The sequence below is a fragment of the Danio rerio genome, chromosome 5, assembly GCF_049306965.1.
Source record: "Danio rerio strain Tuebingen ecotype United States chromosome 5, GRCz12tu, whole genome shotgun sequence".
Lineage (NCBI taxonomy): Eukaryota > Metazoa > Chordata > Actinopteri > Cypriniformes > Danionidae > Danio > Danio rerio.
Genome location: NC_133180.1, coordinates 39,668,454 through 39,692,414, shown reverse-complemented (window position 1 = coordinate 39,692,414; position 23,961 = coordinate 39,668,454). Strand labels below are relative to the sequence as shown.

The window sequence follows — 23,961 nt, the reverse complement described above, 5'->3', positions numbered from 1 at the left end:
CACAATGTACCGTAAAAATGTAGGCGAGTCAATGCGCACTATGCTCCATTAATGGAAGTGCAAAAAACATGAATCACCTGACCCAAATCCTCAAACACAACGACAATCAAGAGACTTTTTACAATAAAAAAAGCATCACTCATTTGTATTTACACAATTGAACAAAAGTAGACAAGTTAAGAACAATCTAGTAAGCCTTTATAACTGAGTAATGGTAGAAATGTGGCTTCGCAATCAAATTATTGAGCTCTAATGTACGTTTATAAAATTCTGTCTGTGAAACTGGGGGAAGGTTTTGTAAATCAGGATATGATAAGCCAACTCAGCAAGAGCAAAACAATGAGTCTGATGAATCATTCCTCTTTGATCAAACTGTGCCTGTCTGAACCATCTTTTCTACAACAGTACTGCCTGCGAAAGCAAGATGCTTACAGAGTGAACCAGCACCAGCATTCATCCATCCACTCATCCTTCCATCCATCCATCCATCCATCCATTTCTTCACCAGAGAGGCATGATGACTACTAAATGGCCATGATTCAGTTATAACGTTCTTATAAAGAAAAGATGTCATGGTCAGCAATGTTCAAATGAATTGTTAATGAAATTGCTAAATATCTGAGGAATGTAAATTGGCAGTTTCCCTTGTTTAATAGCAGCAATTTTGATTTCTAAGGTTTTTTTTAATACATTTTAAAAACCTTTCATGTAATCCTAACAAAAATTCACATCAAAGCATATTTCCTACAAATGTATTCCGAGTGCTCAGATTAAAATCCAGATTGCTGAACATGCAGTGTTTGTATAATAATATATATAGTTTAATATATAGTAAAAGCATGCACTATGGGGGTTGAGTCTTGTTGAGACACTCTAATTAATGACAGACATGTATTATTGTAAAGGAACATTTTGCAAAGAGACCCCATGTACAATGAATAGAAAACCCCTATAAAAAAGAAGTTCCACAACACAAAGATGGCTTTTCTCATTGACTTTTGAGACTTTTTTCATGCAGTTTCTTCTGGAATACATGTTTTGTAAACCTTGTTTAGTCTTTGAACACATGATTGGTGATGATATGAGAACAGAACTTGTTGTTGTGTGCGTTTTGCAACTGAAAATGCTCCTTCATGAAGCTTATTTGTAATACACTAAATACTCAACAAAAAAACTTGTCCCAAACTCAAAGGCAATAAAGATGTTATTTTAAAGAAGGTTGTGCGCTTTTTATTTCAAAACAGTAGACAGATTTTGAATACATTCCAGTATCATAGCAACATTTTGTAGATTTGTGATTCATACAGTAAATACAGATAACATTCAATACATTCGAGTTGGCTGAGCAAACCAAAGGGAAAGATAAGAAAATGGAAAATATCATTCTTGTGGTTGGTCTTGTGTGTGTTGATTTATGCCACAGTTGGCATGGCAGTTTCCCTTTCAGCTCTTTTGCTAAAGGAAACAAAAGGAGACAGTTAGACAACCTAAAGGAAACCAAAAAGAGAGAGAAAGGTCAAATCTACAGTGGTTTTAATTGTGAAAGTATCCTACCTTATAATTTTTGAGACCATTTCTTTGACCCATCGTGCTTCAGGATGTAAACAAACAGCTTGGTTGTCCTTTTTAGTGATTCTAAATAATAAAGAGAATTGATGAGTACATGAAATCTCTCTATTACTCAAATACGCTTAATTATTATGGGCTAAGTGACATTTGTGGGAGTCCTGCGTAGGCTATACTGTGCAAATAAAGCGTATTTTGGAGAGATCTGAGGTTTTTCAGAACAGAGGAAACATCAACTCCCTTGCACATTTCCCCATGTCTGTGATCGAAGTGCGAGTGTCACTGAAACATCGTGACTTACATGATCTCGGCCTTGCGGCAGTGTGCGCCTGCAGGCAGGATCTCAATCTTCTGGAAGAGCCGAGGTGGGATTCTAGATGAAGTGGTGGTCTGACACTTGCACTTATTTTCGGTAGCAAAGCCATCCATTGGGAGTGCTGAAAAACAGTCATACAAGCATTCTGTTAGAATTGTAAAATATGTTTAATATTTATATAAAGGCAAAATTGAAAAAAAAAGCACATTTTAAATATCTTTAAAGAGGTATTCCCCCAAATATACAGCATTTTCCTTATCTTCAAATGCTTCCCAATCTTTCTCTTTTGTTTTGAACATAAAATATATTAAGAAGAATGTTGGAAACTGGCAGCTATCGTAAGAAAAAACAAGTACTATGGATTTTAATGTCTGCAGGTTTCCAACATTTTTCACAATATCTTCTTTTGTGTTAACAGACACTTAAAGGTTTGGAACAAGTTATTGGGAAGTAAATAAAATAATGACAGAATTTTCTTTTTTGGGTAAACTTACCCCTTTAAGAGGCATAACAACTGAATTTGTAATTAAGCTAAGTATATTATATAGCACATTTTGAAATGTCATTTCCAAAAGTCAGACATTTTATCTATTTTATGTAAATTGTATCTAAAATATTTATTTTCTACAAATTTGTTTATATATATATATATATATATATATATATATATATATATATATATATATATATATATATATATATATATATATATATATATAATAAATTTCTGAACACTTACCAATGATGATTGTGAAGCAGCAGACTGCAGTGACTGCCAGCAGTAAAGAAGGTCGCAGTGCCATGTTGAAGCTGAGATCAAATGATTGGTGGTGAAGCAGGTCTGACAGGGGAGGCATTTTCTGCCTAGTTTATATTGATGCTCAAAAGAGGAAGTGTTAAGTGGGTGATTAAAAAAAAAAAAACATCTATGCATGTGAGCTGGAATTTTCATGCAGGAGGAAAGAAATTGATTTACTCTAAGTGGAGATGGAAAGATAATTATAAAAAAGTTAACGTTGTAATGTTTAATTTTCATTGGCCAGTTTTAACATTGTTGACTACTTATGATTTTGCAACCGCATTTCATTTATAGCCATTGGAGTAATATTTGTTCATATATATAAACTAACACTAACGATTAATACTCAGTTTTGATGGTCTCTACTAGACTAATGATATGAAGTTTTGCAAGTAAATATCAATTTATAACTCTATAATTATTAACCCTCTATTAATACTCTAGAGATACTGTAGATGCCTAGTCAAAAAGAATAGTTAACGTTTTATTATGGTGAACTGAACATACTCAGTTTCAGTAAATACTTATTTACTTATAAGTTGTATGGGACAGGTTTAAGGGATGTAGATTTGATCTTGCAAAAAATAAATAAATCTACCCAGAGTGTACCATACTAAACTGTTTCCAGAGATTAAGGACAATTAAAATGAAATCTTACTTAATGAAATGTGTCCTAGGGAAACACGTTAAAGGGAAATTTTGGATTTTTATTTAGTCACATTTTTATATTATTTTGCGTTATATTATTATGGATTTTGTTAACAAATTGGTTATTAGGTAGTTATGGTAAGGGAAATTTACTTTTGTGTTTTTTTTTCACTTGCATTTTTTTTTATTATAATGATTTCAGTAACTCAAACAGAGCAACCGAAATTACAATTGATATGTTATATTACAAATTATTACAAAAATTACAAAAGCAATTTATTACAAATTTGTCGTACCAGAGTTTTAAAATGAACCAAAAATATTTTTATACCATTCAAAATTACCCAAATGACCACTGTATATCATTGCTATGGTAAGACATCTGTCAGTTCAGTCAGTTAAAAGTTTTTTTTCTTTTTAAAATATTTCCCAAATTATGTTTAACAGAGCAAGGAAATATGTCTGATAATTGTTTTTCTTCTAGAGAAAGCCTTATTTGTTTGATTTTGGCTAGAATAAAAACGGTTTTTAATTTTAAAAAAGAAAACATTTTAGGGACTAAATTATTAGCCTCTTTAAGCTAATATTTTTTCGATATTCTACAGAACAATCCCATCGTTATACAATAACTTGCCTAATTACCCTAACCTGCCTAGTTAACCTAATTAACCTAGTTAAGTCTTTACATGTAAATTTTATCTGTATAGAAGTGTCTTGAAATTTATCTAGTCACATATTATTTACTGTCATCATGGCAAAGATAAAATAAATCAGTTATTAGAGATGACTTTTATTATGTTTACATAATAATTCTGACTTTAAATATATGTATAATATATATATATTTAATATATAATATATATATATATATATATATATATATATATATATATATATATATATATATAGATAGATAGATAGATAGATAGATAGATAGATAGATAGATAGATAGATAGATAGATAGATAGATACAGATATATATATATATATATATATATATACAGTTGAAGTCAGAATTATAAGCCCCCCTGAATTATTTGCGCCCGTTTATTTTTTTCCCCAATTTCTGTTTAATGGAGGGAAGATTGTTTCAGCACATTTCTAAACATAATGGTTTTAAAAACTCATTTCTAATAACTGATTTATTTTATCTTTGCCATGATGACAGTAAATAATATTTTACAAGATATTTTTCAAGACACTTCTATGCAGCTTAAAGTGACATTTAAAGGCTTAACTAGGTTAATTAGGTGAACTTTGCAGGTATGGGCAAGTTATTGTAAAACGATAGTTTGTTCTGTAGGCTATCGAAAAAAAAATAGCTTAAAGGGGATAATAATTTTGGTCCAAAAATGTTTTTTAAAAAATTAATAACTGTTTTTATTCTAGCCGAAGTAAAACAAAGAGAAGAAAGAAAAAATATTATCTGACATACTGTGAAAAGTTCCTTGCTCTGTTAAAAATCATTTGGGAAATATTTAAAAAAGTGGAAAAAAATCAAAAGGGCTAATAAATCTGACTTCAACTCTCTCTCTCTCTCTCTCTCTCTCTCTCTCTCTCTCTCTCTCTCTCTCTCTCTCTCTCTCTCTCTCTATATATATATAGCAATGGAAATTTATATTAATTTATATTTATATGGTAATGGATTTGCAAATTAGTTGATAAGCATAACACTTGGTTGTAAATTAATTTTATTTTATTTACTTGCATGTTAACATTATATTAGTCAGTGGAAATAATCAAACACAAAAGTTGGAAGTGTGAAAAATTCTTGTTTTATTTTTTATATCCTATTGAATACTAGATCAAAACTAAGCATTAGAAAATAAAATTGATATAAGTAGTACCAATATACTATTCAATAAGAATAATAAAATAGTTGACCATGCACAAATGTTTTTTTTTTTTTTTCTTCTTTGAAAAAGTTTGGAAAAGTTTCTTTTCCTGATAAAGCTGTCTTAGAATTTATCCGTAAACAAGAACTTTCACTTTGCAATCTGGTTTACTTTCTCTTGAAATGATTTTAAATGTAACTTTCAGTCATGGGTTTTGGTCCTTGAGAGAGGCAGAGAAAGGTTGTGTTTCCTCATCATCACAGAACCAAAGTGGTTTGACTAACCTATTTTGTGGTCTTGCTGCTGCTCCTCCAGATATGCTGTACATGAATTTAACGTCATCTGACATTTGATAAAGACATAAAAAAACTTTGGTTTGAGGCTGATTCCTAATGTAATACGTCAAATGTAAAACATCAAAGTTTAAGTACGTAGCCTACAATGTGAATTTCTTGATCTAAAACACAGCACATCAATACCTGAACAACATTTAATACAAACAAGTATCTGTATACTGTATATTTATATAGTATAACGGGCCTTCATACAGATAAAAAAAAGCAAAGGGTCAAGTATTAAATTGAGTTCCAGTTTTGTTTAAGACGGGGGTTTTAGTGTGCTGAATGAATAAGCACTGGGTGAAAATTTTGGCGAAAACTTGTTTGCTAAAATAGTTTGATGGTAAACACGAGTGCTTTGTTGGACAGACAGAAATTGCAAAATAAGGGAACAGAAAATGCTGCCTTTGTCGAGCTGAAGATTTTGTCTATTTTCAGACAGCTCTATAAGCAGGCGCTGGCTTACCGTAAATCAAGAGCATCCTATTAACTCTGCCAGCATACATCAGCGAATGACCATAAATAACTCCTCTGAATACCTGGAAAAAACCTGGATATTCTGCAAAAACTGGAGCAGTTTCCATAAGAAAAAAAGGCTTTAAAAGAAACTGCTTTTCTTTCTTTCTTTCTTTCTTTCTTTCTTTCTTTCTTTCTTTCTTTTATTAATTTATTTTCTTTTCGTCTTAGTCCCTTTATTAATCTGGACTGGCCACAACAGAATGAACCGCCAACTTATACATCATATGTTTTACACAGTGGATGCCCTTCCAGCTGCAACCCATCCCTGAAAAACATCCATAGACACTCATTTACACACCTACACTAGGGACAATTTAGCTTATTCAATTCACCTATACCACATGTCTTTGGACTGTGGGGGAAACAGGAGCACCCGGAGGAAAACCCCCGCAAACACAGGGAGAAAATGCAAACTCCACACAGAAATGCCAAATGACCCAGCAGCGGCTCGAACCAACGACCTTCTTGCTGTGAGGCGATCATGCTACCCACTGCGCCACTGTGATGCCCTTTCCTTCTTTCTTTCTTTCTTTCTTTCTTTCTTTCCTTCCTTATGGCAAAGAAATACCAACCCCAAGTTAGAATTCCAGTTTTAAATAAATAAATATAAATGAATAACACACTTTTTTTTTCAAAAAGTTACCTTTTTGCCAATGTGTTTTTGAGCAAACGTGAACAAGAAAAATAAACAGTTTCACACGTGTATTTCAGAATGTAGATCCCAGGAAGAGAAACACAAGATTTTGCAGCTCAAAACTGTTGTTACAAGCCATACATTTTGGCATGTACTTAATACACGCTTAATAATACTAATGTTCACTAATACTAAAATATATTTTTGTAAAACAATAATGTGTAATAATATACGAAATTATGTGTCAACTAAGAATATGTTTTTTTGTTGTACATACAACTCATAGTTGGGGGGAAAAAACAACAAAAAAATAGTCAAACATGCCAAAATTAGTTGTATATAGTTTAAGCAAACAAAAGTAATTAATTTATAAATACATTTCAAGATGTTTTAATGTGCCATTCACATTTTTAAATAAAATATTTGCAACCAACATCTAGTGGAAATGCAGATTTGATTTATTTTTGTTTTTTAAGTGTTAAACCCTACTTCACTTATTCCAATTACTTCTTCACAAATTCTGAGTATTCTTAACATATATATGTGATGTCTGCTCCGTCTTCACTTTTCTGTTCCTCATCAGTTGTTTTTATCATATTAAGCAAAAACCCATTAACCTCTTAGCGTTAGCTGAACAAGGATCCTCTTCTTGGTTAAAATACTTTCATTTGAATCAACACAATATTACCTCAGGACACTTTCAGCATGCTGCAGGGAATCTAAAAATAAACCTTTCTAATGTTTTTTGTACTTTTAAAGCACTAGCCTTTGCCACTGTTTTTTAAACATAAACATTCTAGTTTAGTTCAGCTTTTTGCTTTTGGTCACTTTTTACATATTAACTTTTTAATTATGTCATTTTATTAAAATATGGGGGTGGCTGGAAAATTAAATCAATTGGAATAATTAACAAGGGGGGGTTTTTGACATTAAGTCACTTGATCCAAACTTTAAACACAGAGTCCACAGCACCATCCGAGTGGTTTGATAAGGTCAATACCAGACTATTTACGTGGGATGTATAGGCCTGAAAACATCTACATATGCATTGAGGTTTTTGTTCCACTTTCCGACCATGAATAGATGCTTCAGGCTTTAAGGCCTCGCGGGGGTGCATTCAGTGGATTCAGACCACACAAGGCTCCACTCATTTCTACTGTGAACTATTATGACTCATTCTTCACAAATTACTCATCAGGAACCCTAATAAAGGTTTTTTTTTTTGTTTCTTAAAATAATGATCCTATTTTCACACTCCTGTTTGTGATGTCATCATTGTGACATGAAGCTTGTCTTGTTACTTTCTTCAACCCAAATAAAGTGCATTTCAACCTTTGAACTACTTTTGTCTTCCCAGCCACAGCCGGTAAGACTCATTCATTTCACTGCATTTTCAGTGCCTGCTTAGACAATAACACAGTGGTACATGCAACAAAATGCATTGAACTAGACTGAATGTAACACGGTCCTCTCACTGTAAAAAGTTATTCAAGGGTGTTGTCCATAGGAATTAATTTTAAAAAGTATATTTCTTCCAATAAATTGATTACCTTTTCATTTTGAATTCATTTAAGTTTTACATAAGTAAAAAGTGCGATTGTTTTTGTAACTTATTATTACCCATCAAAAAATTGTGTTTTACTGACCTTCAAAATAAATTGCTTCTACAAAACTCTATTTAAAGAGCCCATATTATGGGTTTTTGAAATTCCCCTCCATGTAGTGTGTAACACAGCTCTAAGTGAAGTGAAGTATCCAGCTAAGGCTTAAATCTGTAAGAATACAGTGTTTAAAACGGTTGATTCATCTATAAAAGAGTCGACTCATAGTGCTTCAAACGAGTCGCCTTGATACCGATTCATTAGGTGTTTCGCCATGACGTACGAACGAAACCAAGTTATTCACGTGCACGCGCAAACCCGGGAGATTTCAAACCTGAGGCCCCGCCCTCTGACGCAGAAACCCAGACACACACCCACAAACACACACACACAAACATGCAGGTCGATTGAAGTCGCACTGCAGATGGATATATTGAGTCTCTACCCAAAGATGAAACATCAGCATTATAACCAAGCAGTTGGAAACTTCTGGAAACTACATGCTACAAAGAATACTTCATCTGAGTTTGTTAAAGGAAGGATCAGTAAAGAGTAACTTACTGATGGACGTCAGGATGGGTTTCTTCCATTTCTCAAGTGTAAGTACGTGCGATTAAAGTTGCCTCGTTGACTCTAACTTGCAAATGTATTTAGTTGTGATTTGTTACTTGTAACCGCGTGTACTGTATCAGGTTAACTCGTTATATTCTCTTATCGCGTGCAAAGTCACGTTAAAAACGCGACGCGTGCTGCTTTGTTTATGGAGCTCCGTGCTAGAGTTCTGCTCCCGCGATTTATTCGGAAATTTCCGAATAAATCGCGGGAGCGGTCGGTAACGGGTTTAATTTGGGACGGGAGCGGGCTGTCTAGCAATATCACGGATATTGCTATGCGAATTAGAAAGAGAGAGTCTGCTTGGTGCTTGTGTGTGTGTTAGTGCGCACGCGCGCGTATGAGAGAGAGCGAGAGAGAGAGAGAGAGCGAGCGAACTAGCTTTGTGTGCTTGGTGCTGTGTGTGTGTGTTTATACAGACAGCTTGGCTGTCTGGACTGTATACTGGGTGATTTTTGGTTGTGTTCTCCTCCGCTCTAGCGGAATCGGGCGTGGCGGGCAGAAAACGGAGCGGGTTCTCATGCTAAAACCTGGCGGGTGCGGGCGGAAGCGGGAGCGTTGTCGTCCGGAGGTGTGTGTGTGTGTGTTTTTGTGGGTGTGTGGCAGCTAAAATCCACGCCTACACTATCGAGCGTGTATGAACTGTGATTACTTTTATATTGCTGATTGGCTATTGGCCATTTCACTCTCTGACTGAAGGCAGTCGACCAATCGCGACAGACTGTCATCGGTCCAATCAGCGCAGATTAGCTTCGCGCTAGGGAGGGGTTTGGGAACAAATGAATCACTGGACGATTCATACTGGAGTCGCTGGGATAATTAGGTAAAAATAAATGCAGATTATAAGACCATGAAAGTGTTTTTTGACCTTGCATGCATATTAGACTGTTGTTGGAGACCCTTACAACCAAGATATGACCCTATTTCATGTATAATATGGGCTCTTTAAGTGTTTATATCCAAAGTAAAACTTCACGACCCGCCCACATGACGCAGCACGCATGCAGAGCGACGACACCGTTGCTCATACCTGTACCGGACCAGTTTCAAAGTTCTGTGGAGTTTTTGAGGGCTTTATACAACGTGCAACACATGTAAGTAACCATTTACATTGCATAAAGTTAGGTTTTAGCTGAATAAGCACGCATTTATTGCACTGTAAAATGTAAACAAATCGCCTTTCCTGACAGTAACGGTTAAGTTTGTCAGTTTTGCAAGCGCCATGCGGCCTTACCGAAAGTACGGAATTTAACATTAATCTTAAAACAACTATCGCAAACGTAGGATCGAAATATGTTAGATATATTGCCAGATTATGTTTCTACTTTGTTTTGTGTACTTTTACAAAAAAACATTGTCATTTTGTTTGTCTAGTATAGCTTTGGTGAATGTGAATTATTCTGTCTCAAATCATTCGTCTTAAATGTTATGCCTCTTTCCGAATTAGCTAGCAGAACACCACTAGCATGGGCTATCTTACTCGTACATGTGTCAGTTATAAGTTAACACAGTATATTTACACACCAACTACTCTGGCATATGTTTTACACAGTGGATGCCCTTCCAGCTGCAACCCAGTACTGGGAGACACCCATACACACTTATATACTATGGCCAATTTAGTTCATCAATTCCCCTATCGCACCTGGAGGAAGCCCATGCCAACATGGGGAGAACATGCAAACTCCAAACAGAAACACCAACTGACCCAGCCGGGACTCAAACCAGCAACCTTCCAAGGCCACAATGCTAACCACTGAGCCTACTTGCATAAATATAGCATCATTTTTGTGACATTGTACAACAATTATATGTATATATTTACCGTACTGTGAGGGTTGGGCTTAAGTTTGGGGTAGACCTTAATAAAATACTGTTTACTGGGTAATTTAATAAATGATACGAGTATATTACTGCTTTTACACTGTGAAGTTTGGGGTAGATGTTAATAAAATGTATTTAATTCAAATTTTATGGGTATTGTAATACATAATCTAAACTATATGATAACAATAATATTAATTCCTCACATCTATATAGCGCTTTTCTGGGCACTCAAATCGCTTTACACACATTGAGGGGAATCTCCTCATCCTCCACCAGTGTGCAGCATCCACTTGGATTAGGCGACGGCAGCCATACTGCACCAGACTGCACACCAGCTGATTGGTGGAGAGGAGACAGAGTGATGAAGACAGTGATGATATGGGGATGGTCAGGAGGCCATGATGGACAGAGGCCATTGGGCAGATTTGGCCAGGATGCCAGAGTTAAACCCCTACTCTTTTTCCAAGGATATCCTGGGATTTTTAACGAGCACAGAGAGTTGGGACCTCGGTTAACCGTCTCATCCGAAAGATAGAATGGTTCACTTGTATCGCTTGTTGCAAAAATGTTTTCAATTATTTTCTTAAATTCATGAATGAAAATATACAATTACAATCAGGAGATGAATATAAGAGAGATACAAGAGAGGGAAAATACAAGTGACATTAACAGCAGGTAATGTCACCTGTAAATAAACAGGGGAAAAATAAACAGGGGGGCTAATAATTCTGACTTCAACTGTAATAACAAAAATCGGACACATTTTTTTGTTGTTGCAAATACAGAAGGATTTAAGCAGTCAACTTCAATCAGAAAATGTGGAAAACAAAAATTCCTAACAAAATAAAAAAGATAAAGTCTTCAGATTCATGTGCAAAATCTATGTAATAATAAATAATTTATTTTAAACTTAAAGATAGGAGGAGTGTTTAAATAATAATGCAAGTCAAACCAAAACTTCACACATTCACACATACAAAATAAAAGTTTTACAGTTTCATCATCCTTACCACAAACTGGAGAACGACTCGGAATATCAACATATTTTTAAATAAATGAGATTTTTATTGCAGTATTTTAAAATGCCTTTATTTTTATTAGGAAGAAAGTATTTATAAGGCAACAACCAAGCTTTTCTCCAGTCTACATTATTAACTAATGCAACCCAACAGAATCTGCCTCACAGAACAATACGATGACTTTGCTGAGGAATTAAATGTATCTGTTCATTCATTCATTTCCTTTTCGATTTATTCCCTTTATTAATCAGGGGTCGCCACAGTGGAATGAACCGCCAACTTATCCAGAATGTTTTACTCAGCGGATGCCCTTCCAGCTGCAACCCATTACTGGGAAACATGCATACATTCTCATTTACACACACACACTCGTACACTACGGCCAGTTTAGTTGATCAATTCCCCTAAAGCGCATGTGATTGGACTGTGACCCAGCCGGGACTTGAATCAGTGACCTTCTTGCTGTGAGGTGATTGTGCTACCCACTGTGCCACCGTGATGCATAAATGATTATGTTTATTATTTTAATGTATTGTATATGACTATTGCCCAGATGCATTACACCAGTGGGGATATCTCTACGAACAGTATTATAATCTCTGAAGTGAGTAGGAAAGTCACGAACAGTCATAAAGCGTTCATAACACAGTAAGTTCCCCAAATCATCAAGTACAGAAAATAATCACTTGTAACAACAACTGCTGGCTGCTGGGATTGACGTCATTTTTGGAAGGCGCGTGCTGCTGGCTCTGACGTCACTCTCGGAACACGCGCGGGTTCTTTAAAACCGTCATTTCTCTGTCGGATTATCAAACTTACATTCCACTTTACTGCTGTTTGCACTGTTTCCCAGCGCGCGATGGCGAAGACGATTGCGAGAACTGCGAGGTCCATCGCGGCCCAGATAAACGAGTGCTGCTCCTACATCCACAGCAAATACCAGCAGCTGCAGGCCTTCCGCCGACAAGTCAAACGGATGACCAGACCCAAGCACTGGGACTGGATAGAAGACTTCGAGCTCGAGCACGAGCTGCGCTTCCCCACCCGCGGGCCCCGGAGCCTGCTGAAGCTGCGGAACCTGCAGCACTTCCTGCGGGAAACCGAGCAGAACTGGTGGGACTTTCGGCCTCCGCGGGTGCCCTGGAGACCGCACCGCGTGTTGCGGATAAACCTCCGGGACCGGCCGATCAAAGCCCTGCTGAGCACCGAGCTTTTCCCTCCGAAGCCCGTAGACCGCACCGAGAGACACTACTGCCGGAAACTGCTGCTGATGGAGCGGCCGCTGGAGATCAGCTTACCGGCAGACATACTGGAGGAGATCCGTGCGCTGGAGCATCTGGAGGAGGAGCAGGGGCTACCGCCACACCTGCACTGCTCATCCAGTCAGGAGGACTATTATTCCGCGGATGAAGAGTGAACTTTAATAAAGCAAACTGTAAAAAGTTCTTCAAGGGTGTTGTCCATTGGAATTAATTTTAAAAAGTATATTTCTTCCAATAAATTGATTACATTTCCATTTTGAATTAATTTAAGTTTTACATAAGTAAAAATTGCGATTGTTTTTGTAACTTATTATTACCCATCAAAAAATTGTGTTTTACTGACCTTCAAAATAAATTGCTTCTACAAAACTCTATTTAAGTGTTTATATCCAAAGTAAAACTTCACGACAACGTAGGATCGAAATATGTTAGATATATTGCCAGATTATGTTTCTACTTTGTTTTGTGTACTTTTACAAAAAAAATATTGTCATTTTGTTTGTCTAGTAACTTTAGCTTTGGTGAATGTGAATTATTCTGTCTCAAATCATTCGTCTTAAATGTTATGCCTCTTTCCGAATTAGCTAGCAGAACACCACTAGCATGGGCTATCTTCCTCGTACATGTGTCAGTTATAAGTTAACGGCTAAGTTTGTAGTCACAAATGTATTTCCTGCTTGATTGAAAAAGATGAGGACATAATATTTTTAGCACCTCTCTCTGCAATGTAACGTTATCATAAAAATTGTTAAAGGTTTAACTTTATCTTTTGATAATTTGTTTGAAATATTTTAATTTGCCTTAAATCATTTGTTCAATTTAAAAGATCAAATATTTATTTGCATTGCAATATTATCAATGATCCTGATGTTTACCTAAACTCTTCTTTTAATTTGTGTTGCTTCTTTAAAGAGATGTCAGAAGCATAAATGACATGATGGCTAGGACATATAGCTGGGGGAGAATGGAAGTGGTTGTCCAGAGCCCAGATGTGCAAAAATTAAAGAAAGATGGCTTGCCCAGGTAAATGATTTATCAATGACATGCTGCTCACTCTGTTTTTGTTTAAAGGCAAATAATGGTGAACAAAGATGTTTATGTGATGCTAGACACACTTTTTGCTGAACACATACTGAAAATGTTACCTCACATGTTTTATGGAGGATTTCATTACATAGGAATAAAAGGTTGCCAATTCTTTACACATTTGGTTCCAAATAACAGACAAACAATTGATGTTTTACAGATGAATGAAGAATTCCAAAGGTGTACTGGTGTTCCACAAGAATCGGTTTTTATGTCCCAGCTGGACAAATACACTCCAAAACTTCTTGACCTGTTTAGTGCGAAGGGTGCAGCGACTAGTGAAAACATCAATTGGAGTTATTGGAACTGATACAGGTAAGGCAAACATGGTAACAATGTGGCTGATGCATGTTTATGCAATTAGTACTTTATTTACTCATCTTGCCTAATAGGTGAATAGTGCAAAACAAAGTCATTAATTTTAAGGGTAAATATAAAAAAAGCGTGTGTGTGTGTGTCTCTGTGTCTGTGTATATGTATGTGCATATATATATATATATATATATATATATATATATATATATATATATATATATATATATATATATACATACACACACACACATACATTATTATTTGTGTATATATGTATATGTGCGTGTGTGTGTGTGTATATGTATGTATATATATATATATATATATATATATATATATATATATATATATATAGATAGATAGATAGATAGATAGATAGATAGATAGATAGATAGATAGATAGATAGATAGATAGATAGATAGAGTTGAACTCTGTTGAATAGGTTGTACAGAACCACACTGATAATGACATTTTACGTTTGTAGTTATATTGCCTGCAATATTCAGTTTTTTTATTATTCACTTACCAACTATAGGATTCAAGTACCTCTGTGGTGAGGAAGAGAGATGTGGCTCTGAGATGCCTCATTGAATACATGGGAGAGAGTGGGCAAAAGCTGATCTCTGACTACTATGCAAGTATTGTTTAAAAAGCATAGTTTGACTTTTTTGGGAAAGGCACTCATTCCTCAGATGTCTGACTGAGTTATAGTACAAAGCTGGAGCCCTGTCAAATGATCAAAACATGCCTACAAACACATAAATGAATATGCAGGAACCAGGGTCCCAAGTTAACCTTTTGGACTTTTAGTTGCTTGTAGACTTGATTTAAAAAATAATGTCATTTTTAACTGCAGTTTCACAAAAGTAAAATCCTTGTTTTACATTATGCAAAAATCATAATCATCTGACAATATAACTGTCAGAATGGCATTTTCAGTTTTGCCACTTATTGTTCTGTTTATTCTCATACAGGGAAAAACAGAGAGCAGTGTCTATGAAGACTTGAAAATGCGCAATATGCAGATATATGTCTGCCGTGTTCCAGATGTGGTGGGCATCATCATTGAGGGCATCCCTGTGCTTACTCGTCTTGGAAACCACTCCAGGGCTATGAACTTGCAGTATCCACCACAACTCAGCAAAACATTTCAGGTGTTTCAAAGACCATGTCCAAAGTCTTCCTTCCGATTCATGACACAAAAACTTCTGAGTTAGTTAATTAGTTGCCGCTCAGAGGTTCTGTTTCTTTGCTTCATCACTTTTGTTCAATGGACAGTTTGACTTGGAACAATGTGGTAGTCACGCACCGACTTCTTCAGTTCCTGGATAAGTCTGCAGCAAATATGGGCATTTGATTTGCTTTTGTATATATGGGCAAAGTTTGTTTTGTTATGTCAAATGCTGAGATCAGAGGCACTTTATTTTTTTTATTTCAATGTCGTAGTACATATGAAAATGTACTGTACTGTGCACTAAAGCTAGTCTGTTTATGTAAATTGCTCAGGTCAAGATTCACTGTATTTTATTGTTAGTGTACACAGATAGCATTTAAAGGTCTTCTATGCTGCGCTTAAAGATGAGGTTAGTTTCTGTAATTTTTAATGTTAAAATGTTTACAACATTAACAATAAAATCGATTATAGAAACTTTTGATTATAAATTGATTATAAGTGCACCCAGTTGTTTGTATATGGCAAATGTTATAGAGTAATAAACATTTGACAAATACCTCTCTTGCCTTATTAAAGTTGGATTAAAAAACAATTTGTATAAACTAAGAGTAATAGAGAAAATGATTTAATTAAAATCAAATAAATTAATTTTTTATTTTAAATGTTACTTATTTTAATTAAGTATTATTTGATCAATATACTGATCTTTAACACTTTGGTTAAACTCAAAAATTTTGCTTTATATTGTAGACTCTACTTAATTTTTTTGCAAACGGTAAAATAATAATATTGATTTTTACCAAATCAAAATAACAAGAAGTTCACTAAACTTACAAAAAGTAATTGGAAAATGTTGCCTTATTTTTTTAAAGTTTTATTTAAGTAACACTTTTTACAGTGTTGATTTGTATTTTGTATGCATTATGTATTTTTCCTGAGAATTTCTTGGGGCTCGGGTTTATTTTCTGTAAATAGAATTTTCAATGATTTTTCATCAATAAATTTGTTTCAGCTCAAAGTATCCCACATGATTTAATCTAGCTTTTCAAGTTTTTTGACACTCCAGAAACAGCCAAACAAACAAATTTCATGCAGCCAAAATGTCAGAAATGACCAGGGCTGGGTTTGTAAGAGCACTCTGTTTTTAAAAATATTCATAGCAACTACACGTGTTTCCCTAAAAGGCACGTACAGTATATAACATAATCATACAATAACACTTTACATGCTACTTAGAAGTCACTGTCCATTTCAAAAGTGATGAAATCCTGTTCTATCCTGAACGTTGAACCCAATAATCATAATCTCTTGTGGATTAACAATCAATATAAAGCACCTACATGCAGACTGAAAAAAAAAAAAAAAACGGCTATAAAAAAAAACTTAAGGTTAAAGAAGATAATATGAAATGCCCAAAACATGGATGGCAAAGTCATAGGCTGATTTTTTGTTTATTTATTTATTTATTATTATTATTATTCATTCATTTTATTTTCGGCTTAGTCCCTTTATTAATCTGGGATGGCCACAGAGGAATAAACCACCAACTTATCCAGCATATTTTATGCAGCAGATGCCCTTCCAGCTGCAACTCAACACTGGGAAAATTATTATTATTATTATTATTATTATTATTATTATTATTATTATTATTATTATTATCCAGCATGTTTTATGCAGCAGATGCCCTTCCAGCTGCAATTTAACAATGGGAAAATTATTATTATTATTATTTTAAAGTTTATCTCTATTTCTCTATTTTATCTCTATTATAAATTACTTAAACATTCATGCTTAGATTTCATATCCTTGGCAAATTCTTTTATTCAAATAGCAAGTTTTTTTTTTTTCGAACAGACTTTTCCCAAAAGATAATAAGACAATGTACAAGAGTCATCATTGTGGAAATTATATTTTGTTTCTTGTAATTACCTTTGAACAAAAAGTGGCATGTCCAATATTATTCATACCCTTTACAAATTGGAAAATCCAAAGCTCTTTGCTGTTGGCTTGTGGACAGTCATGGCAAAGGCAAGACAAAGGAGCTCCTTGAGGAAGTCAGAAAAGGGCTATAAGACCATATCTAAATGATTTGACGTTCCAGTAAACTCAGAGAACATTGTCCTGTGCTGGCCAGGAGGATAGTGAAAAAGATTAAAAAAAATAAAAAATAAAAAAAATTCACAAAGGCCATCCTGCTGAATCTGGTTCTGCTGGTGGCAACATCTCAAGCAGACTGTCTAACAGACACTGCCGACCAAGGAGGACACCACTCCAGGGAAGGCACACAAAAACCAGCTTGACCTTTGCAAATGCTTCTCTGGAAAAAGAAGACTTCGGGTCTTAAGGGTCTTGAGACACTTTAATTGTTTGGCCAAAATAATGTAGTCTTATTTAAAAAAAAAAAAAAAAAAAAAAGAGGAAAAGCCTTAAACTCTAAGAACACCAAACGTAGTGTTTTGGTAGGTGTTTTTAGCCTGTGGACCAGGGACTCTTATCACAGTAAATAGCAAAATCAAGAACGTTCGAGGTTACTAAAGTAACCCTTCGTTCCCCGAGGAGGGGAACGGAAGCACTATAAGTGGATTTGATTGTAAAATCCACGCATTGGGAGGTTCGGTTCAGAAGCTACTCGTCTGAAAGAGTATTGAACGGGCCAATTAAGAATGAATTGGCAGCGCAAGCCTGCGCAGGTGAGCGGCATAAGCAATCAACTGAGTATATAAGCTCACCTGGCGCCAGCAGACGCTATCCTTTTTAAGCTGAAGAGACTTTTAACAGCTAAGGGACAGTCATTATGGCGACGGAGTATAGTGCTTCCGTTCCCCTCCTCGGGGAACGAAGGGTTACTTTAGTGCCGTGGCGGAATAAGCATATGGGATCGCCTAGTGGGGATCACGCATAGCAGGCACCTTTACCCAAAACGCGGGCTGACCAGCGGGCAGACCTACAACGTAGTGGGCCAGCAAGTGACTCCTCCGCTGAGTCAGTGCTGGGGGCCACGGAGGAATCTGCAGGGCTCACCTGATGGGGAACTTTACTGACAGATAAAAAGGCGCACGTATCTCCGTGTTAGGGAAAATGGCGCAGCAAGCGTGTTTCAACACCCTACCGAATTGTTTCCTCAATCACCAAGGGTTACCTAATACCCTTGAGGAAACCGGCTCCACTCGCAGATTGTAAAACCTTGCAAATGTGTTGGGTGTCACCCAGCCCGCAGCTCTACAGATGTCTGTTAGAGAGGCGCCGCGTGCGCGCGCTCGAGAGGATGCGAAGCTCCGAGTGGAGTGCGCACGCGCTCTCGGGGGACGCGGCTCATCTCGGCTCTGATAGTGAAAGAAAGGCATCCACAATCTAGTGGGAACTTATTTCGGTACGGCACTTCCCTGCTGCCGACCGCTATAACAGACGAAGAGCTGCTCAGATGATCTAAACTCTGAGTGCGGTCCGGATAATACGCAAAACGCGAACTGGACAATAAAGAAGGGCTGGGTCTGCCTCCTCCGAGGGCAGCGCTTGCAGGCTCACTACCTCGTATTAAAACGGAGTGGTAGGAACCTTGGGCACATATCGCGGGCGGGGTCTCAGGACGTGAGAGAAGCCAGCCCAATTACAGGCACGAGTCACTGACCGAAAAATGCCTCCGGGTCCCCGACCCTCTAATCGATATCAACGCGACCAGCAGAGCTGTCTTCAGGGACAGAAAGATACTGAGTCGAGGATCGAAGGGATCTGACGCGGCTTGTGTAGCGAGGGCGAGATCCTAAGAGGGCATGAGAGGGGGCGGGGTGGATTAATTCACTTAACGCCCCTGAGGAACCGGATGATAAGGTTATGCGTTCCCACGGTGCTGCCAGCCACCGCGTTATGAGAGCGGAGATGGCAGCCACGTAACCTTGAGTGTGGAGGGCGACAGCCTGCTCTCCAACTTCTCTCGGCGTAAAGAAAGCACAACGCTGATCTGGCAAATTACGGGGGTCTTCTCAGCGAGAGACACACCATTCAGTGAATAGACTCCACGTCAGGGCATAGGCGCGCTCGGGGAGGGGGCTCTAGCCCGAGTGACGGTATTAGCCACCGCAATCGGAGGTTACCTAAGTCTTCCTCGCGTCTAAAAATCTCCAAAGATCGGCGAGGGTGCCAGGTGGTGCCCTGTCCCTGAGAGAGTAGGTGCTCTCTCGAAGGGACTGCCAGGGGAGGGCTATCGCGAGGGAGAGCTCTGACATCCAGGTCCAGTTGAGCCAGAGGGGCGCAACCAGCAACCTGTTCCTCGTCCTCCCTGACCTTGCACAGTAACTGCGCGAGCAGGCTCACTGGGGGAAACGCGTATTTGCGCGTGCCCCGAGGCCAGCTGTAAGCCAGTGCATCCGTGCCGAGAGCACTCGGTCAGGGAAAGAACAACTGGCAATGAGCGATCTCGGGGGAAGCAACAGATCGATCTGGGCTTCCCCGAATCGCGCCCTATCAGCTGAACAGACTCGGGGTGGAGTCTCCATTCTCCAGGACGTAAGGCTGCCGTGAGAGCGCATCGGCTGCACGGTTGAGCTTGCCTGAATATGAATGGCGTGCAGCGATTTCAGCCGCGGATGACTCCAGAGGAGCAGACGGCGGGCGAGCTGAGACATGCGGCGAGAGCGCATACCCCCTATACGGCTGATATACGCCACCGCCGCCATACTGTCCGTCCTGACCAGCACGTGTTGCCGCTCCAGCACCGGAAAAAAACGGTGGAGAGCGAGGAACACTGCCAACAGCTCCAGGCGATATGCCAATGCAACTGGGTACCTTTCCACAGGTCCGCAGCCGCATGCCCGCAACGCACAGCCCCCCAGCCCGTGTTGGAAGCGTCTGCTGAAACGACAACAAGACTGGACGCCTGTTCTAGAGACACCCAGGCCTGTAGGAACGAGGGGTCGCTCCAAGGGCTGAGGGCGCGGCGACACAGCGCAGTAACAGAGACTCGGTGTGCGCGCGCGTGCCATGCGCGTCTGGGGACTCGATCGTGATCAGCCAGTGCTGAAGTGATCTCATATAGAATAATCCGAGCGGCATGAAGCGGCTGCGGATGCCATATGCCCCAGGAGCCTCTGAAATAGTTTCAGTGGGACCACTGTTTTACTGTCGAGCTCTCTCAGACAGTACAGCATCAGCTGAGCGCGCTCTCCGGAGAGGCGCGCTGCCATGGTGACCGAGTCCAACTCCAGCCCGAGAGAAGAGATCCTCTGCACGGGGGCGAGTTTGCTCTTTTCTCGGTTGACCTGAAACCCCCACAGGTGGAAGTGCCAGAGCACTTTGTCTCTGTGCATAATCAACTGCTCCGAGAGAGGGCAAAAATCAGCCAGTCGTAAAGAAATCGAGTATGCAGATGCCCGCGAGCCGAAGGGGCGCTGAGGCACCCTCCGCGGGCTTGGTGAGGACCCGCGGAGACAGAGAGAGCCCGAAGGGGAGGGCTTTGTATTGCCAAGCTCGACCTTCAAACGCAAACCGCAGAAACTGTCGGTGGCGAGGAAGAGTGGAGACATGGAAATACGCGTCCATCAGGTCTAATGCTGCAGACCAACCCAGAGGACGAACGCACCGGAGGATGCGCTTCTGCGTGAGCATTCTGAACGGCAGCTTGTGCAGGCAGCGGTTCAAAACGCGCAGATCTAGGATTGGCCGTGACCCACCGCTCTTTTTGGGCACGATGAAGTGTGGGCTGTAAAACCCGCTCTCCATCTTGCTCGATTGCATCCTTCGCCAGGAGGACAGCAATCTCCTCTCGCAAGACAGGGGCGGACAGGGGGCTGACCCTGGTGAATACACACCCGCGACTTGGGGGGCCGTTTCGCGAACTGAATCGCATAGCCGAGTCTGATTGTGCGTATGAGCCACCGCGAAGAGCTGGCCCGCGCTAACCAGGCAGGCAGAGCTCTCGCTAATGGACTCATCGCTACAATCGCTGACGTACCAGCAGTGGGGCAGCGCGGAGTGGGTGTGCTGATCCGGGAAGCTCGCGGGTCCCACGGAAAAGCTGGAGGTGAGATATTTGCTCTCACTCCGAACCCGAGCTCCGGAGGGGTTGCTCGAGGGGTGGGAGAAAGGAGACCGTCCTCCCAGCGCTCGTGAGCCACTGGCGAAACGCACCGAATCTGCAAGCTAGAAAGCATAGCGTCCCAGACTGGCAGATTTCGGGCTGTCACATCTGGGGAAGTGAAAAGTGCCCTTTCATAATGTTTTCATGGCAGTAAAAAGTGCCGTTGGAAATGGGGCCCCGCCCTCCAGCGGGGAAAGAGCAAGTACCCTCTTCTCCAGATGGCCTGTCCCAGGGGCGCTTCGCGGTCCGTTGCCGGACTTAGCGGCGTTCTGGGCAGGGGGGCTGCCTGCTTCCGAGGTGCCCGACGCGCTCGCTTCGCCGGAGGCGTGTGCGGGGGCGGAGCAGCTCTCGTAGGCGGGCGCCTTCGGCGAGGAGCAGGTATGAATGGCACGGCGGGCGGAGCGGGCTACGGACCGCCGATAAGACATCACCCACCAACTGCTCTCTCACCGCCTTGAATTCCTGGGTGAATTCACAGACAGTGTCGCCGAACCTGGCTGGGGATATGGGGAAGTCAAGAAAGCGGACTTTGTCGACTTTGCGCATATCAGCCAGGGGTGGCGCTCCTGGACCACTAATGTGGACATCGTCCTCCCCAACGCACACGCAGCGGACTCAGTAGTCCGAAGAGCTAAGTCGGCGGCGGTGCGAAGCTCGTAAGCCTGGGTTGGACCCACCCTCGTGCAGCTCGGCCAGCGCCTGCGCTTGGTAGCGCTGGTAGGTGGCTTTCGCATGCAAGGCGGAAGCAGCCTGGCCCGCAGCTATATAAGCTCTAGCTCCGAGGGAGGCAGATAACTTACAGGCTTTGGATGGGAGACGAGGCGGACCCCGCCAAGAAGAGGCGCCGCGCGGATTTACCGCCATCGCGCACTCAACCTGAGAAATCGCCACATACCCCCTGGCTGTTTCACCGTCAAGAGTGGTTAGGGTGGAGGGACACGCAGCACGAGCAGAAAAAAAGTGCTTTACAAGACCGCGTGAGCCTACTGTGCACCTCCGGGAAGAAGGGAACGCCCCTCTAGTCGGTCCGGCCGCGGAGCTGGGGGATAAACCATCTCCAACCCACGGCCGAAGCAGCCCGGGAAAGCACGGCTAACATGTCCGTTTCAGGATCCGTAGTGACAGCGCTCACCAGCCCGAAGGGGGCGAGCGGGTCTGGATCATCATCGGACAATGAAAGCCCACCCTCCGATGCCGCGGTGGACATCTGGTCTCCGGTGTCATCGGGCGTAAGGGCTACCATCTGTTAGACGGATCGCTTCCCACGCCCGAAGCTTGGATGGAGCGCTGAGAGGAGCGGGAGGTCCGCGGGCCCGTGGGCGACGGATTATCTCTCGCTGAAACCCTCAGATCTGCCCGAGTGCCCGCTGCAGAGCAGGGGACAACTGGGGTGGTTCGCCCTTTTGCAAAGGCTAACCGCGATCTTGCGCAACAGTCATGGCATCGCAATGGCGACATGAACTGCCCGCGAGCAGCGCATTAACATGCTGGACCCCCAGACATGTAACGCAGTGCCCGCGCCCATCATCCGAGGACAGGAAACCACCGCATCCAGAAACGCACAGTCGGAGCGCCGTCCTGAAAAGGACGTGCTGCACGACTGTGTTGCTCTTTCTGTGAAGTTTGCAACTTTATACGTACCGCTCTGGAGGACCGGACCCAAAGAACGCCAGGCAAGGGAGAAACCCAGCTCGACCGTCTGCCGCTGCGTGTACACACTCTGGACCGGGAGAATGCTCTCGTTCGCTCAGAATCGCTTCACAGCAGGAGGAACCCTCATCGACTCGATCAGAAAGTCTCTGAAGCGAAAAGGATAGCGTCTGCTGGCGCCAGGTGAGCTTATATACTCAGTTGATTGCTTATGCCGCTCACCTGCGCAGGCTTGCGCTGCCAATTCATTCTTAATTGGCCCGTTCAATACTCTTTCAGACGAGTAGCTTCTGAACCGAACCTCCCAATGCGTGGATTTTACAATCAAATCCACTTATAGTGCTGAAGTTCCCCCCGAAGGGGAACAATTAATACATCCAAAAATTCAGCATCAGGCAGTCTGCAAAGAAACTTGCCCACTGAAATGTCCACTGGGCACTAGTGGACATTTCAGCACAACAACTACTCAAACACACAGCAAAATTGGTAAAAAAAAAGGTTACAGAGAAAAACATTTACCTTTTGCAGTGGCCCAGCCAGAGTCCTGACTTAAATCCAACTTAGAATCTGTGGAGGGAGCTAAAGATCAGGGTGATGGCAAGGAAACCCTTCATCTCAAAAGAGTTGGAGCTCACCCAGAAAGAAGAATGGGCAAAATTTTCAGCGGAGACATGCAAAAAGC

At 40.4% G+C, this 23,961-nt stretch overlaps 2 protein-coding genes and 1 long non-coding RNA gene across 6 annotated transcripts in view; 2 read left to right on the top strand and 1 right to left on the bottom strand.

Moving 5' to 3' along the window:
* cnot6l (CCR4-NOT transcription complex, subunit 6-like) overlaps nt 1–1,217 on the top strand; it is a 37,989-nt gene extending 36,772 nt beyond the window's left edge. For 3 of the 4 annotated variants that reach the window (XM_073950398.1, XM_073950399.1, XM_005165315.6), the window contains one exon: nt 406–1,217. In XM_073950398.1, the coding sequence (XP_073806499.1) occupies nt 406–439 (34 nt within the window). In that variant the 3' untranslated portion in view covers nt 440–1,217. 4 annotated transcript variants of the gene reach the window in all.
* cxcl13 (chemokine (C-X-C motif) ligand 13) lies at nt 1,205–3,946 on the bottom strand. Its single transcript, XM_021471645.3, has 4 exons — nt 2,622–3,946; nt 1,868–2,003; nt 1,555–1,635; nt 1,205–1,455 (listed from the first exon to the last, which is right to left on the bottom strand). The coding sequence occupies exons 1-4, from the start codon at nt 2,737–2,739 to the stop codon at nt 1,413–1,415; spliced, it is 378 nt and encodes a 125-aa protein (XP_021327320.2). The 5' UTR covers nt 2,740–3,946; the 3' UTR covers nt 1,205–1,412.
* Nucleotides 3,947–9,879: 5,933 nt separating this feature from the next.
* LOC101886900 (uncharacterized) lies at nt 9,880–16,897 on the top strand. The gene is made up of 4 exons (XR_012406961.1): nt 9,880–9,963; nt 13,890–14,000; nt 14,224–14,378; nt 15,354–16,897. It is a non-coding gene; the product is annotated as an uncharacterized lncRNA (long non-coding RNA).
* The last annotated feature ends 7,064 nt before the right edge of the window (nt 16,898–23,961 follow it).